Genomic DNA, 16343 nt, shown 5'->3' on the forward strand with positions numbered 1-16343 from the left:
GTCTTTTGCTAACTCTGCTCCAACAGGAAGGCTGACAGATCCTGACCGCAGCAAACAATAGCTGGAATTGTACTAGCAAGAACTAGTTCAGCTGCATCACTTGCCAATAATTTTTTTAGCAGATTTAACATTCTTCTGTTTCCTTCACTTGAACAGTATGATGGGGGGGAGGAGGAGGAGGAAGAGGAGGAGGAAGAGAAGAGCAGATAGATTTTCATCAGAGCCTCAACCACTGAAAGAATTTGTCCTTGGTACCTGCCAAATGTGAAACTTCAGACCAGAGATCAGCAGGACAAACCATTTGGAGATGATAACAATGACCTCAGAGTGATGCAAACTGGGGCACAGGGCTGCTTTGGCAAAATGTTTTTTTGGCTGCACAGTGTGTTGTTGGGCCCAGGAGCCCCTGTGCTCCACACCCCACTGGCAGCAGCACAGCCACCAAAGCACAGGGCTCATGTTCAAGCCACCTCTGGGGCTGGGGCTCCAGTAGGGTCTAGACCAAAAGTACAAGCTCTACACAAAACACATTTTATACCTGCTATTATGCCAGTGAACAGATACATACACACGTGCATGTGTTTACACCTCCAATAAAAAGACCTCTATACGTGTAATACATTGCAATTCTGACTGCATTCAAACCTTTTCTGAACTAAAGAATTCAGCCACAACTGGAGTAGCTACAAATGTTCTCAAATAAAAATCTCAATTGCTCGCTACACAGCAGAACTAATTATCAGAAGTGGAGGCCATGCACGTGGCCAGCTCTCCTTTTACATATACATACACGTTATGCTAAAGCTAACAAACAGTGAGCAAAAGAGGCAGCCTACCTTCTATGTCATCTGGAGCCACGGCATAAATGTTAGAAAGGTTAAGCTTCAATCTGTCAGGGCACTCTCTATTTACAGTCAGGCTGGGTGATATCACTAGATCTAGCATTTCCTTATACCTGAAGGAAAACAAAGGAAAAATATAATTTATTCATTAATTATGCATGCTTACTAATGATTCAATTTTTTTCCCTAAGAGTATAAATATTAAAGCTGATTACCTAAACCCAGGCTTCATATAAATTCCACATAATAACATTCACTAAAGTTTTCATCAAAGGGAAATGCTGAATTGCAATGAACTACTTCTTCCCTTGGAGATTACACCCATCTGATTAATGCTTTCCCTTTCTTCCTGGATTTTGCCTTCCAAAAACTAAATTTCCATCTTTCCTTAATGCCAGCAGCACAAGGATGCACCCACCAGTGCTGAGGTTCCAGAACAGACTACTAAGGGCTGAAAATGAATCTGAGGGCAGTTAACAGCATTGTGTATTTTTACCGGATAGGAAGGTTGGTACCTGTGATAGGAGAGATTTAGGTGTCTGGGCTAATCCTGCTTTCTGCTGGATATACCCTGGAAGACTGATCCCAACTACAAAGTCTTGACCATTGGGTGGCAGTGATACCAGGACAGTCCCTTTCACGTTTTTAACGTTTTCACGTTAAAAACTCATCTGATTTAACTGAAAATTTCAAGTGAATAATCTATGTCATACAGCATTTGAGTTTCCAAAGAAAAACATAGTTATTTGTGGGCATGCATGGTTTACAAAATAATGAAAACCTACAAACTGTGCTTCACAAAGAGTTTAAGAAAAGAGACTGAATAAATCATTCTTTCAGACCCTACACATGTGAACACATCTATTCATCTAAATAGCACGGCTTTTGATACATGTGCCTAACTCCACCTGTACAGCTTTTTGGAAGTGGGCTCCAAGGAAACCTGCTTAAAACAGAGCTACTTGCTTCCTTTGAAGTGCTGGATGTTTTTGATGGATACCAAAATACAGCAGTAAGATCTGCACATCTATGTTTGCACGACTGGATAAAGTCATCTAGGAGAGTACAGCAAGGAAACTGTGTGTTATTTATCTGCATGATACACGATGGCGTTTACGTAAGGTCAGCCTCCTAGGCACCTTTACTCCCACAAGGTTCTGCCCCTGTTTACTGCACAGCCAGTGGCTGCAGCTGGAACTACAGAGCCGCCAGCCAAAGAAAATCTAAAGCTAAAGTTCCCAGTTCTCTTTCTTTCTCTCTTTCTTTCCTTCTCTCTTTCTTTCCTTCTTTCTTCTCTAAAACGCACACGATGCCTAGAAGAGAGGGATCTGGGGGTCGTGGTAGACAGCAAGTTGAATATGAGCCAGCAGTGTGCCCTGGCAGCCAGGAGGGCCAACCGTGTCCTGGGGTGCATCAAGCACGGCATCGCTAGTTGGTCAAGGAAGGTGATTGTCCCGCTCACCTTGAGTACTGTGTGCAGTTCTGGGCACCACAGTACAAAAAGGACATGAAACTGTTGGAGAGTGTCCAGAGGAGGGCTACGAAGATGGTGAAAGGCCTGGAGGGGAAGACGTACGAGGAACGGCTGAGGGCACTGGGCCTGTTCAGCCTGGAGAAGAGGAGGCTGAGGGGAGACCTCATCACAGTCTACAACTTCCTCGTAAGGGGGTGTTGAGAGGCAGGAGACCTTTTCTCCATTAAAACCTGTCTGAATTTAAGAAGAGGTTGGACTGTGCACTTAGTCACATGGTCTGAACTTTTGGGTAGACCTGTGCGGTGTCAAGAGTTGGACTTGATGATCCTTAAGGGTCCCTTCCAACTCAGGATATTCTATGATTCTATGATTCTATGAAATCTATCTGAAAAGGGCTCAAACTTCTTCCCACAGCCACACCGAGCAGGTCCTCCAAAAGCACAAATGTGCTCTTAGAACAGCAAGAGCAAATGGGAGAGAGGGGACATGGTGGTGAGCAGATCCTGGCAACCTGCATGGGCTCCCCTTTCTGGTCAGCACTGAACACACTGCCCGTACGGGCAGCTGGCACATCCCTGCTCTCAGCAGGACCTAACTGGGCTATGAAGACAGGAGATGGCACAGCAGCAGCAGGCCAGTAGCAGTGCACAGCACAGCACTTACTGCACAGCATGCCTAAATCATCATGAAATTGAAGACAACAGCATGGAAATCTGAACTCTTGACACCGGGCTTCTGCAGTACTAATCTAGGCAGTTCTGTAAGAAGCAAGGACATTTGTTTTGATTTTTTGTTGTTGTTGTTGTTGTTTAAAAGCCAGTGTATGGCTTTACCAGTTTTGAGAATCAGAGAACATACTACAAACTCCATACTTTTTATCTGAACTTCTCCAATCACTTTTATAAAGACTGCAAGTTCCTGAGAGGGAGGGTACATATTGTTATTAACAGGCACAGATCAGATTTTATCTGCAGCTAAACAGCAAAGACCAATGCTGATTTCATTTTCACTTCCCCTACCTACCAGCTAGGAAGACACTCTGCACCCATCCTCCGGGAATTTGCAGAATTGCCAAAAAGGGGAAAAAAGCGACATAACCATGTACAAGGTGCACAGCCCCAGTCCTCCTCCCTTCTCCAAACAGAATCTGGACCCGCCTTGTCTGCCTCCCTTACAAATTCACGTGGGCATGTGCATTTTTGCCCTCTGTGTAGTATCAAGTCCAGAGGTTGGCAAAGGCTGTCTGGTTACCTGCCACGAAGGAGACCTCAAGTCAGCAGTGAATGACCAACAGGGTAGAAATACAGTGCTCTGGATCCACTGCTTGTGTGATCCACATTCCCCAACTGCTGTGCCCAGTAGATTTGCTAAGGAAGACTAGGGTAGAACTAGGTACTGCTCCACAGCTGGCTCTTTGGTGCTAGAGCCCCTCAAAGTGCTCCACCTTCAGGCGTGTCCCTGCAAGAGCAAACACAAGTCCTGCCTTGGACACACACCAAGGTAGAGCAGGACAGAAATACAGACACAGGTGCACAGGGGACACCAACCGTGCCTGCAATCACTGCCCATGCTACCAAAGCATGAAAATGTGATGAGGCTTCAGATTTGTACAAGGATACCAAAACTGCCTCTTGCTTTACAAATCTCTCCCTAAGCAATATAATTTTATAACAGCACTAAAATGGGAATCCAGGCCTCCTGACCTGAGCCTACACAAAGCACAGCCCACCAGCAATGTCACTAAGCCCTAGCAGCACCGTGGCAAGGTAAGCTCTGAAGCAGTACCTGCAGGCAGTGGTTGCTCAGCAGCTCCGCAGGCAGCCTCAGAAGAGGGGCGGCAGGGGATGCCCCGAGCCGCAGGCTGGCAGGCAGCAAGGAGTGCCTGCGGCCCTTCTGCACACTTTGCCTGCGCCTGAGGAAAAGGAGATTTTCCTGAAACGGCTAATTTCACTTTTTTTTTTTTTTTTTTTTTGCCTGCACAGCCAGGCTGCAACAGTGGAAGGAGTCAGGAAGGATGTGGTGGGCCTTATTTCCCCTGGGGCAGGAACGAGGTCTCTCCTATGAGCGACTGTGGCTCCTAAGACTTCCCCTGAAAGCAGCAGGTGAACAGGGCCTCTTTTCCCTGAGGAATTACTTTATTCAAATCAATTGGCACCAAAATGAAATTTTGCTTGCACTGCTTGAAAAGCAGGGTTCAGATTTATAACAGGTTTTCCTTTCTACTGTAAATGAGGTCTGATTTTTCCCTGATTTCCTTAAAGCTATCGCCTGAATCTAGGAAAAGCACTGCTATCCCAGCTCCTGTCAGGCTGGGGATGTTGCACATTGTTCCTCAGGTACCACATGCCCTTCAGCACAATCCCAAACCCTATCACTCATGATACTGCCCAGACTGCTGCCAAGTGAACGGGAGCAGATGTTTAAAGGGAAATGATCTTTTATAATGATTAATGCACTTTAATTACATCATTGTTCAGAGATTTCATTAGCTAATCTCTGATGCTTTTCTTGTTTGTTTTGTTTTGATCACCTTTATATTCAAAGTCACCCTTCCCTGTATTTGTTTTAAAACTTTTTTTTTTTTCTTCCCCAGACTCCATTTTTCTTTAGGGTGTGTTGTTGGTTGCAGGTACAAACAGGTAGCTTTCCAGAGAAAAGCCTGTCTGGCCATGCACGTCATGTATACTTTTGCATTGTTAGTGGCTTTGCTTGCTTTGCATGCCCCATTTACCAATTTGTTCATATGAATCTGATGCTCACGTACTTCTTCACAGAGTTTCTGAGTTTCTGAAATTCCAATTTTAGTTGTGGCAACCTACAGAAAATCTTCTGTAAAATAATGGGACGTGGACGGGATGTTAGCACAATGAATGACATGCTGGAGTGCAACTGATGGAAATATCACGACTTCATTTGCTTGCTTTTTAGAGCAAAAACGTTTTCTGGCTTAAGTAATATATAGTAAATCAGTAGTAAATTTGCTGAATATGAGCTTTTATTAAAACCAGTGATGGCAGCATCTAGCATGCTGGGCTGACAGACATCTGGAAGAGCTTTTGGCTTATATAATTAAGAAGAACCTTGTGTGAATTTGGTGCTCAGCTTTTCCATTAGAATTCCCTACTAAAAAAAAAATGTATTTTGCCCTTAAAGTTGGCCCACAAAATCTCTGCCAAGAACAGAGTCTTTTCTTTTCAGGAATGTTTAGTAAGAAAAAAGAATAAAAGCCTACTGCAGTCGCTCTGAAGCTTGGAATGCCAAATTAAACATTTTAAAGTTTCAAATTTTTGTTCAAGGTGTTGGAGTAATCTACAAATCACATTTTCTTTTACAATGAAGTTCTGAAGGCAGTGAAGCCAGACCCCAGCTCAAAATACTCCAACATGAGCTGAGGATCAATATTTGGGGGAGTCCCACATCTCTCCAGCGAAGTACTCAAAGGAGGTGCAAGTGCAGCGCCGAAGCAGATCCCAGCACAGCCAGCCAGCAAGGTGCTCTGGGTGCTGGCTGTGATGAGAAGCAGATAGCAGCTTGATGGATGGCACCCTGAAAGGCTGAAACAGGAAACCACCGTGGTGTTGTGGGCACATGCAACCACTCCACAGCTCTGCTCAGCACAGCTGAAAGGCCAGAAGGCACCAGCAAGAGCTGAAGGAGATTCTTTCCAAAGCTTGGGCTCTGCTGCTTGGGCATAATTTAAAGCATCTCTCAGGCTACTCTAAATGGTTTTGCAACTCCCTCCTCATAACACACTAAAGACATCTCAGGACCATCAGCATTTCCATCTCTACTCTGGAGGCATCGGATTTTGTCATGGGAGTCTGCCTGGAGAGTTTTCAATTGGAATGTGAACGAGGAGGAGCAGAGCATTTGCCCCAGCGGCAGACTGTACAAGGTTATTTGAGCCCTGGGAGGCCGATGGTACACTTCAGAAAGGACATACCGGCAGTAGAAGACAGCTTGGGGAAAAAGATGACCTGGTGGTGAGAACAAGCTCTGCATCTGCCATCAGTAGAGGAACTTATGAGCTAGGAGCCCTGCATAAAGAAGCAGATAAGAAACAAAAGATGGGACTCCTGCCCATAGGAAATACCTCGCAGATCCTACAATGAGAGAAATAAGATAGTTTGAGGGAGTAAGAAATTGCAAAGAAAGTTTGTTGGTGAGGACACAGGCAGATCTAGAAAGAATTCTCCCTGCAACAACCCCATGTAATGATCTTCTCAATTTTTACTGATACCTGGCTAGAGACCAAATAAAAGCTAAAACCACTACATCTTCCTAAACGTATGCATATGCCAATGCAGAGCCCTAGGCAGGGCTGGTACAAGCCAAGTCCTCTGCTTTAGCTTTGCTGGGAAGAGAAGGAGTAGAGACAGAGACTGCAGCCTAATTACAAGGGCTGCATTTTTATCTTGCTTCCATGACTTTATCTGGTTTTCGTTATTTGATTAACTGCTTTCACCTTTCTTCTCCTTCAAAAATGGTGCAGATTCCTAAGTCAAAAGCTGAAACTTTACAACTCCAATGCTTCTCATCATAAAAAGTAAGACAGTCTGATTTCTTCCTTGTTTTAGAAGTGAATTACTAAAAGGTAACTGAAAAAAAAAAATGAGAAGATTGATTTCTCAACTCCCTCTGATACAAAGAAACAAAACAAAAAAGCCCCAATCCTAAATGGTTGTCTTTCCTTAATTCCTAGGAAATACCAGATTTGTTGTTTTTATTCCTTGGGTCAATTTTTCAAAAGCACCTGCTACGTCTCATTAATTTTCACCAGGAATTAAGATTTACAGTTCGCACAATTATGCTCCCAATAGTATCTGGGAGCCATGCTTTCCCAGTGCAGGGAAAACACCATTATCTCGCTGTCACCTTCCAGGTGGTAGAACAGCAGGGAGTCTCCCATCCTGAAGATTTTGGCTACATCTCTCCATGAATTTCAAGCAGAGGAAAGTAATTTCACTTCCTCTGTCAGTACATTCTTCCTCACACAGTTTGGATGCTCTCTCTCCATCGATAACATAATAGATCCTTTGTTCCTCCCACTTCGAGAACTGAAAAACGCTTCAGCAGGTGAAACCCACAATGCATAATGCCTCTCAGCTCACACACAAGTTCAGCTGATAGATGTATGCAGGAAAGGCTGAAGGGGCATAAAGTTAAACCTGAGTTGGCAAAAATGCTCACGTACGAGACTGACAGTCCAGCCACGATGACAAGATAGCCTTTCAAGGTGACCTGCAGGGCAGCGTGCCTCAGGCTGTTTGTGTTCCTGAGAGCTGCCTTTCGCTGACGTAATCGGACAATAAAAGCAGCAGTGCGTGTCTGGATTTATCATCGCCCAGCCCATCGCAGACACAAGAAGTACAAGGATTCATAGTAGTACAGCTTGTAGGGCAGCGTCTGGGGCTGGGGCACTCAGGAGTGTTATTCTCCAGCACAGAATAGATAAGACAGGAAAAAAAAATGTGATAGATAAGACAGGAAAAAAAAAAAAAAAAAGCCACATCAGATGGAAGTATTCATTTTGAATGAAGCAGGATGTCATTTGCTTTCTGAAATAGCCTGGCAAAAAGTGCCCCTCAGCAGAGCAGCAAATTTATGCCCTCTGCTCACTGTCCTTGGGCACATATTGTCAACCTCTTTTCAAGTCTTACTGGGTCTTTGGAAACATAACCCTTCTTGCTCAGTCCACCACCGGAATAGCTGGCAACACGGTTACTTCAGCAAAAGGTACAGCTCTAATAAACTGAAAGAGATGCACATGTACTGCTTCAGTTTAAACAAATAAACATAAAAACCAATCCAAAACTTGAAACAGGAGCCCAAGCACCCAAGACCTTGATCACTAATTAGTTTGTTAATTCAGGAACAAAATGGGAAAAAAAAATCACAATGAGAAACAGCCCTCCCTTTTCCATAATAATTGTGTACATCTAAAATTATTTCACTGACAAAAGAAAAAAACTGACTTGGATTTAAATTAAATTTCCTAAATTACTTTTTAAAATGTGTTAACTCTAAACAATTTAAGGAAAAATATCTGAGAAGAGAGACCACAAGCCAGATCATTTCTGACAAATTCTGAAATCACCATTTAAAAACACCCAAATTACTCCAACAGCACTAAAATACCTCCCCCTTTTTTAAAAAATGAGACAAGTCTTTTTGATCAAAATTTTACTTCACTGGAAGCTTTCTGTCTTGCTCTAACTCACAGACTAGACAGTAAAAAAAAAAAAAAAAGATGAAAAATCCTGTTTCAAAAATGTTTTGAGCCGACCTTTTTTTTTTTTTTTTTTTTTTGAAGGGAAGCCTGGGAAGCCTGCCTTAGGATTTTTGAGTGCTTGGGACTGGCAAAAATAATTGCATTACTTGTTTCCCTGGAAGCCCTGCATTTCCAGAAGCGTTGGCTTCCTTCCCCAGGCTTCATCACCTGCTATACTAGACTAATTTCCAATTACTTTTTTTTTATTATTATTTATTTAGAAATTCTGTTGCTCGTGTAAGACCTGTTGATTTAAAGAAAGCAGGCTGTTTTCAAATAAATAAATATTCTTCCTACTCCTGCTCCTTCCCTGCCCCTCACATTGCAGGCACAGAGCGGTGCTGCGAGGGGGAGAGCAGGCAGGCTGCGGTCCCCACGCTTCCTGCAATTAACCGGGGCGGAGATTGAAGGGAGACAGAGCGGGGAAGCATCAGCATCTTCGGGCTGATCAGTCCGAGGTAAACGTGGGAATAAGCACTGGAAGGGGTTTGAGAGCAAATACAACCAAAAACTAGCTTTCTTCCCAGCTGGTTATCATGAAGGCGCGGTCTGGCAGGCAGCTCAAAGGTTCAAAGTGATGGGGTTTGTGCCACAAGCTCTCAATTTGGCAACCTAACCAGGAAATACTTATTAATTGCTTTGAATCACTGTGTTTTGTTTTTTAATTTCAACACTAATATTTCACTCAAAATAAATCAAAACGAGAAACTCTAATTTTTCCAGAACGCCCTTCTTGCCTGTTGAACCTGTTTGCTAAAATGGGAGCAACATTTGCAAAAGACTTTCCTATTTGCCAAAAAATAAACATAATTGCTCAGCTCTCTTCCTGTGAACAATCAAGTACCAAACAGAACAGACTAAGCTGGTAAAGAAACACTACAAGCTTATAATCTGCAGTCATTTGAAAACTAAAATTGCTTGTATATGCATGTACGTACATATAATCTCTCTCAGTTTCAACACTTCTCTGTGACATTCACAAGCTTTTTAACTCCATTAAAGAACAGGTCTTCCTACTCAGACTATGGCTGCAGAAAGCCACTTAGCAGCTCCAGCTGCAGCATCAACACCCGTAACACAAAATGACTGCCTCCAGAGACCAACCGGGCTTCTCAGGAGCTGGACCCTGCAGTAGACATTTCGGGATTTATTTGTTACTGCTTCGGCATCTCTTTTCACTGAAGAACTATGCTTGTTATCTCTTCTCTTCAGAATCACAATTGCTAAAAACGTGCTTAAAATTAAATGACAAAAATATGATTTAGAGGAAAACAATGAGATTTGGAATGAGGAAGTAACAGCTGACAACTTAGATATTCAGGCTGAAATCCTCTGGGTTCTATTACAGACGTGTGCAAGAATGTTTGCTGTCTTGAAGCCCTCTTGTTACTTTTATCCCTAATACTAGTTACTTACCCCTTTCCCACATGGCACTCTGGGTACACCCACCTAGATCCTGGTGGCCGAGGCACAGCACAGCCTGAGAGAACCTGCGCTCAGATAAAATTTGTGTAAACGTACACATTATGCACAGCAGGATGAGAACAAAAAAGCTATCGCGAGTCATGGAGGGCTCAGGAGGGAAAGCACTGTGCCAACAGCACACCAAAGCCATCACTGGAGGGGTGTGAAGCGGTACAAATGAGTTCTGCAGCAGAGGATCAGCAGATCAGCTCCCGGGCTGAGCATCAGGAAACCTGGGTCCTCCTCCCCACTCCACCCCTGGTAACTCAGGTGAACCCGAGGCGAGTCCTTTGTGTCCACTGTGCTTCCTGACCTTTGTATGCCTTCCTCCTCTGCAGGGACTACAGACGTCAGGACATGTGCCCTTCTTCTGTGTATGTGAAGCATCCATCAGTGCAACAGGCTCCTACTGGAGGCACTGCTGTACTAAATAAACAGCAATAACAAAAAAAATATATACTTAAAGTTCTCCTTAGGGCTGTAGCTTATCCCAAAGTAAAAGAAAGCAGCTTCTACTGAGTTTTTGCAGTGAACGATGTGCAATATTTTGTTCCCTCTAACAGGACCACATCGGACTCAGCACTGCTGCAACCACTACATTAACAGTAGGAGATTTTAGAAAAATATGCTTGGGTGTCAAGCATCCTAGCATCCATGCTGTCAACAGGCAAGATATGGCTAAAAATTGCCCCGCCAAACATCATTTTTTTCACAGATAGAAGAGGTGGACCTGTGCTAGCCCTCACATCAGCCAAACATACATCAACCCAAAGTCTGTGCTGGCCTTGATATCTTCACCCATCACATTTAGCTTTGTGCTGCATCATATGAATAATCCAGACTCTCTTAGAGGACCCTGACCAAACCCAGCCTGCTGAAGGACACCTGGGGCAGCCTCAGCTTTCTGCACACACCAGAGCCTGGTGTGCCGTAGGGCTGAGAGCCGCCCCTGTGAACGGCAGCGAGGTGAGGCACAAAACTGCTCACTGCCACACCGCTGGCTCTGACGCCAGCTGTGGAGAGATGTGTCAAGGAGGCAACCAAGAATTGAGCTTTCAGTTTTGCTCCTAGGCTCTGTCACTAGCAGATTGGATAAGTTTCTCAGGACTATATTAGGGCCTCTGTGGAAGTGGGAAACACAGTATAAACTGCCAATTAAGCTCTTTTTAGGGGCTGGAAAGTGCTCGGATATCTACAAGTGAAATTTGTTACACTGCTGCAGTACCAATATTCATGCTGATGAATAATGACTGTCCTGAACGCGAGACAGCCAAGGCGGAGGTGAGGCACGAGAGCTGTCCTTCAGGGCATGTTCTCTCACTCATTTTTGGTCTAAAAGCTCTCCGTTCCCAGACTATGAGAATTTCTTCACCCTTTTGATTTACTCCTTAAACCTGTCAGAGTCCTGCAGCGACTCCAACAACCTGGTGAGAAAGGTAGGGCTGCCCCTTTATAACAGGCTTGTGTCAGCACCTCCATTCTCAGCCTGTAAAGGACTGACATTCAGGGAATAATAATTCAAAAAGAGCTATGGGAAAAGAACTATGAAAGGCAAGTTAGTAAAAGGACCTTGGATATGAGGAAAAAGTCTATCATAACAGCACAGGTGAGGCCGGAGTGAGAATGACGTACCTTCCCCTTGATTAAATCCCCTAGGTCAAACTTGCTCCAGAAGCAGAGACCAGAGAAGACAACAAAGAGGAAAGTCTGTTGTACATGTGAAGTGCTGAAAGCATTTTTTTTGTTTTGCTTGGGATTCTCTTCTTCCCCCCAGTAAGGGAAGAGAATACTATCTTGTCTGTCTGCAGCTCAGTCTCAAGGATGCAGAAGCAAAATATGCCTCAGTACACTAAAGATTCATGATACTTTTCACCTATTTATAAAGTACCTTGATGAGGGAAAACACAAATGCCAGCCTCATTATCCAAAGCATAATCGATGTCCTACATATCAAAAGGAAATGCAACAGAGACTGTGAACTCCCTAAAATTGAAGACACTTTCTTAATAAACTGGAGATACAATATAATTGAACAAAATGTTTGAAAACCCAGTACCATTTTGTCTTGGTCTCAAAGTCTGGAATCTAAGCAGCCTCCCTCAGCTCCTTGTACTTATAAATAAAATATAAAAATCTTTGTGGTAGCCCATTACTACACATAAGGAAGAACAAAAACCAACACCCCCCCACACATACCCTCACTTGGCTTCTCTATTTGCATCTTTGATAGATTTCTGGTATAGGGTTTTCATGGCAGGGGAGGGGGATTTTTATATATACTTCCATTTTAGGGTTTCCTTGTTGTGGTCTTCACTGAAGAATCACTAAATCAGAACCCATGACTCCTGAGTAATTGCTGATTGAACACGTTTGTGGTGGCAGTGGGATGCAAGCCCTGTTAACTGGTCCAAGGGCAGTTTGCCTGCCAGGGCAATGGATTCCCATGGCATGTCTATGGAGCAGACTTCTCTCATTTTAGGAGCTACGGTACAACAGTAGTAAGCAAAGTAGTGCAGTCCAATCGTTGTGTATCTTGGAGATACTAGGAGAAATAACTAATGAAAAGCAGTACTGGACCAAAACCTGCACTGTGATTTGTCACTCATGCTCATTATTAGCATGAAAACAACTAAGCAGAGAACAAATTTTCTTGGAGCAAATGTTCATATGGTATTTCCCTTCATATTCGTTCCATTAACATCCTGGTTCTGTGGGCATTTGAGAGTCAGACTAAAATAACATGGCAATAAGAAATGTGACAGTTTGATTCACTTCATGGCTTCAGGTGGGCTGAGGTCTGATCACACAAGAGTTTTGGTGTGACAATATGTCGAATCTTTTTCTTGAAGCCCAGGTGAAAGCTAAGATGAGCCAAAAATCAGGAAGTTGTTAGCATTAGATTTATTTTCAAGACTAAGGGATTTTTACCAGGATGACCAGACGATATTATCCAACAAGGAAGAGTTTGGAGAACCTTTGCAGCGATCCTGCCATCCAGTCACTGAGACACCACAGGGCAACATGGACATGGAAACATCAAATGACAAATGCATCGACCCAATGCCATTCACACAAACACCCTAGTTATACTTTGAAAGTCTAACCTGAGAAAGAAAAGCACTTCCTCAAAGTGCCCTTCTGTGATATTAGGCAGGCTTCAAATGACTTGCCATAGTACAGAGGGACACTGACATTTGAACTGCAGGAGTTTGGGTTTCTGCCTTCTTTTTCTCCCCCATGACAATTGTATTTGAATAACTCGAATTTTTTAAAATCCCTATTCCTCCTTTCAGGGTGATGTAATGCAACGGTTGCAAAAGCCTAACAATGTAGAACTGCTGCTGCCAGAGCCAAGTCTGGCACCAGGAGAGATCAGAGTTGGCACCAAACACCATGATCTTTAAAATAAATATGGCAGACGCACTGAAAAGGTTTGCCACTGCTGCCATAAACAGCATACAGAGCACTAAATGGAAAAATGCTGAGAAAGGCCACGGTTTTGTTGCTGGAACAAAGATGCCAATTAGCTAACCACTTAATCTAGCACCTATTAAATGGTTTTACAATGGCATGTCAAAATTAAGGGCAATAGCAGGGACCAAAGGTAACACAGCAGTGCCTTTCATATGTCCATCACACCAAAGCAAGCCCACAAAACCCACCAGCTACCTATCTGCCAGGAGAACCTCTGTGCACAACCGCAAGTTACACCAGATTACTCACACAAAAATACTTTTTCCACACAGGAACACGTCTGTCTCAACAAATTTCTCTTCCCAGGACTTTTCAGTTATGCTTTCCAGAGATGGAATTTGCTTACAGTCTGTGATGCCGGCGCAGTGCTCTGGAAATAGATGCGCATGAGGATTTTCTTTTCTTTCTTTCTTTTTTTTTTTTTTTTTTTTTTTAAATGCAGACATAAAGGAGAAGAGAAATGCAAGTTTTCTTCTCCACTCTCCCTGTCTCTCTCCTGACTTGAACTCAAGGAGCATGGGCTGATTTTGTCTGCTCTACACGAGGCTCTGATGATTTGTGATGTGGACATGTGTCTGCCTGCAACTGGACAGACAACACCATCTTCCTTCACACAGACAACCAGGCAGCCACATAAGAGCAGCATTTTTCAATTGCTATTATATTTTATCTTAAAAAACAAAACAAACAAAAATAACACACAAACAAACAAGCAACTCATTTCCTTCAGCAGGAAATCCCCATATTCCACCCCAAATTCTAAAACTCTACAAGCTCACCCAGCTCTCAAACAAGGGACCCCTTTCACCAGGCAGACAAACTGCACTTAAGTCAGAAATGCGTGTGGTGTCTTAAGAGCTTTTTGCCAATCTGGTTAGTACTAAAACTTAAAAGAATGCTAAAAGCAGACAGCAGATTTCAAGCTACTTATCTGAACCTCAGTAGTAACCGTGCAATTTTTGTAAGTAATATTTACAAGCACTCCTAGTGGGATACCCAACGTGCTGTTTGCATGGGGAGGCGTATAAAAGTTACCTCCTGTCCCAACTTACTTGCACACACATGAAAGGAAAGACTTTAAAGGTGAAAACTCCGCTTCGCCGTCCCCCCCCCCCCCTCAAAAAACAAGCAAACTGAGAAGAAGAGGATCTGATTACCATGACCCAACTTTTTCCAGTGGCTTCAAATTCTCCAAACAAAACTGACAAATCTGAAAACCGAGACAACTTTCAATGACCACAAACCATGTTGTCTTTTACCAGATGTTTACAGCTGCAGTGACAAACCTAGCACCCTGAAGCCTTTTTGTTTCAACAAAGAGCAGTTTCCTCCTATCACATTATGCACCACTCACCCTTGGGATCACCAGTCCAGCAGCTCATCACCTCTGAGCCTGGCTGTCAACAGCAACTGCTTGAGCACAATGCCAAACATGGGGACTGCCATGAACACAAGAGTACCAGGATTCAGGGCAGCAACAGAGATGATGGCTTCATTTACAGGACTGCAAGGCAGCTCTGGAAAACCTCCTGCAAGCAGAGAAATTGGCAGCTACCTCAAGTTCATTCAAATAATTTAAGAAAACTTTATCATCTCCACAGATTAGGAAATCCAGCTGCAAGCAAAAGCCAACTTCAGCCTCTTGGATATTTGAGAAGCAGCTTACATATGACATTAAGAAGGTGACTGCCGTAGGCCTAAAACTCAGATTTGATCTGCAATATCCTTAGCTTAAAGGCAAAGCTCTCCCACGCGCGTGGGACTTCAAAGGCCCTCCCCTTCGACAGCCCAGGAGAGGAACCCGACAGCCTGGTTCAACAGCTGATGCCTTTCCTGACACCGCATTAAGTCCAGCTCATCGCCTTTGGCACAGCTTCTCTCCGACACTTTGATGGAATAACTTCAACAACAGACAAAAGAATCAAAATCATTTCTTCCCTTTGGCTACTACAGGATGGCACAAACATGACAAATTCACAATAAGCAACATGCAAAGATGCTCTTGCTGACCCCCACTGTAGCCATGGCTACCGCAATATGAGCTACCAAAAATCAACAACTTGGCTAAATATCTGAACACAACGCTTAGCTTCTGAAGGAAATACAGTGGCTCATCTCTTTCCCTTCCTTCCAGAATAGTAGTCCTGGTAACTAGTGAAACACACGAAAAATGGAAAGTGTGCCTCCTTTAAAAATAAAAACAGCAGAAACAAACAAAACAACTAACTACTGCATGGAACAAAGCAAAAATTGGAGAAAAGGGGTTTCAGCTCAGATAAATTACAGACTTACAGTACTACATGAATTCCCCTGAACAATTAAACAGCCATCCTAAAATGCTAACACCAAAAACCCCGTAATTATGTAAAAATTTACTTTTTTCTCAAGTGGTATTCTCAGAAATGGCAATTTTGAAGCCACACTCGCATGGTAAGGGCTCTCATTAGGCAGACGTGTATTCAGTTCCACATCAGCCACCATCAGCCACAGGTTTCCTGTTACCAGAGCATCTTACAGAGACAATTCATATTTAATCTGCCTGCCTCTATTTACCTCTGTAAAGCAAGGCTTCCTGCATTTTTTTCACTTCTGAGTAAGCTGAGCTCAAAACCATGCAGATAATGGGTTACATTCGGGTAAATCAGCACAAGGGAGTAAGGGAGAAAGCTATACAAATGCCAAACCCTAAACCTGCTAAGAATACCATGAAACTAGTGTATTTTTGACTTTCCATACTACTTTCTCCACTTTTTTTTTTTTTTTTTAAACCAATGGTGAGAGCAGATACTGCCTGCAGTTGTCAGCACAGCCCAGAATC

General features: G+C 43.4%; 1 protein-coding gene across 5 annotated transcripts in view; it reads right to left on the reverse strand.

Annotated features, from left to right (window-relative positions):
- The window catches only part of EYA2 (EYA transcriptional coactivator and phosphatase 2), a 72665-nt gene extending 58869 nt beyond the window's left edge, over nucleotides 1-13796 (reverse strand). For 4 of the 5 annotated variants that reach the window (XM_068700742.1, XM_068700743.1, XM_068700741.1 and 1 more), the window contains exon 1: nucleotides 837-955. In XM_068700742.1, the coding sequence (XP_068556843.1) occupies nucleotides 837-945 (109 nt within the window). In that variant the 5' untranslated portion in view covers nucleotides 946-955. Of the gene's footprint in view, nucleotides 1-836; nucleotides 956-13774 lie in introns of those variants that run through there. The other variant, XM_068700745.1, reaches the window with a different exon arrangement.
- Nucleotides 13797-16343: the final 2547 nt, after the last annotated feature.

This window comes from Anas acuta, chromosome 16 (assembly GCF_963932015.1).
Source record: "Anas acuta chromosome 16, bAnaAcu1.1, whole genome shotgun sequence".
In the NCBI taxonomy this organism is placed as follows: domain Eukaryota; kingdom Metazoa; phylum Chordata; class Aves; order Anseriformes; family Anatidae; genus Anas; species Anas acuta.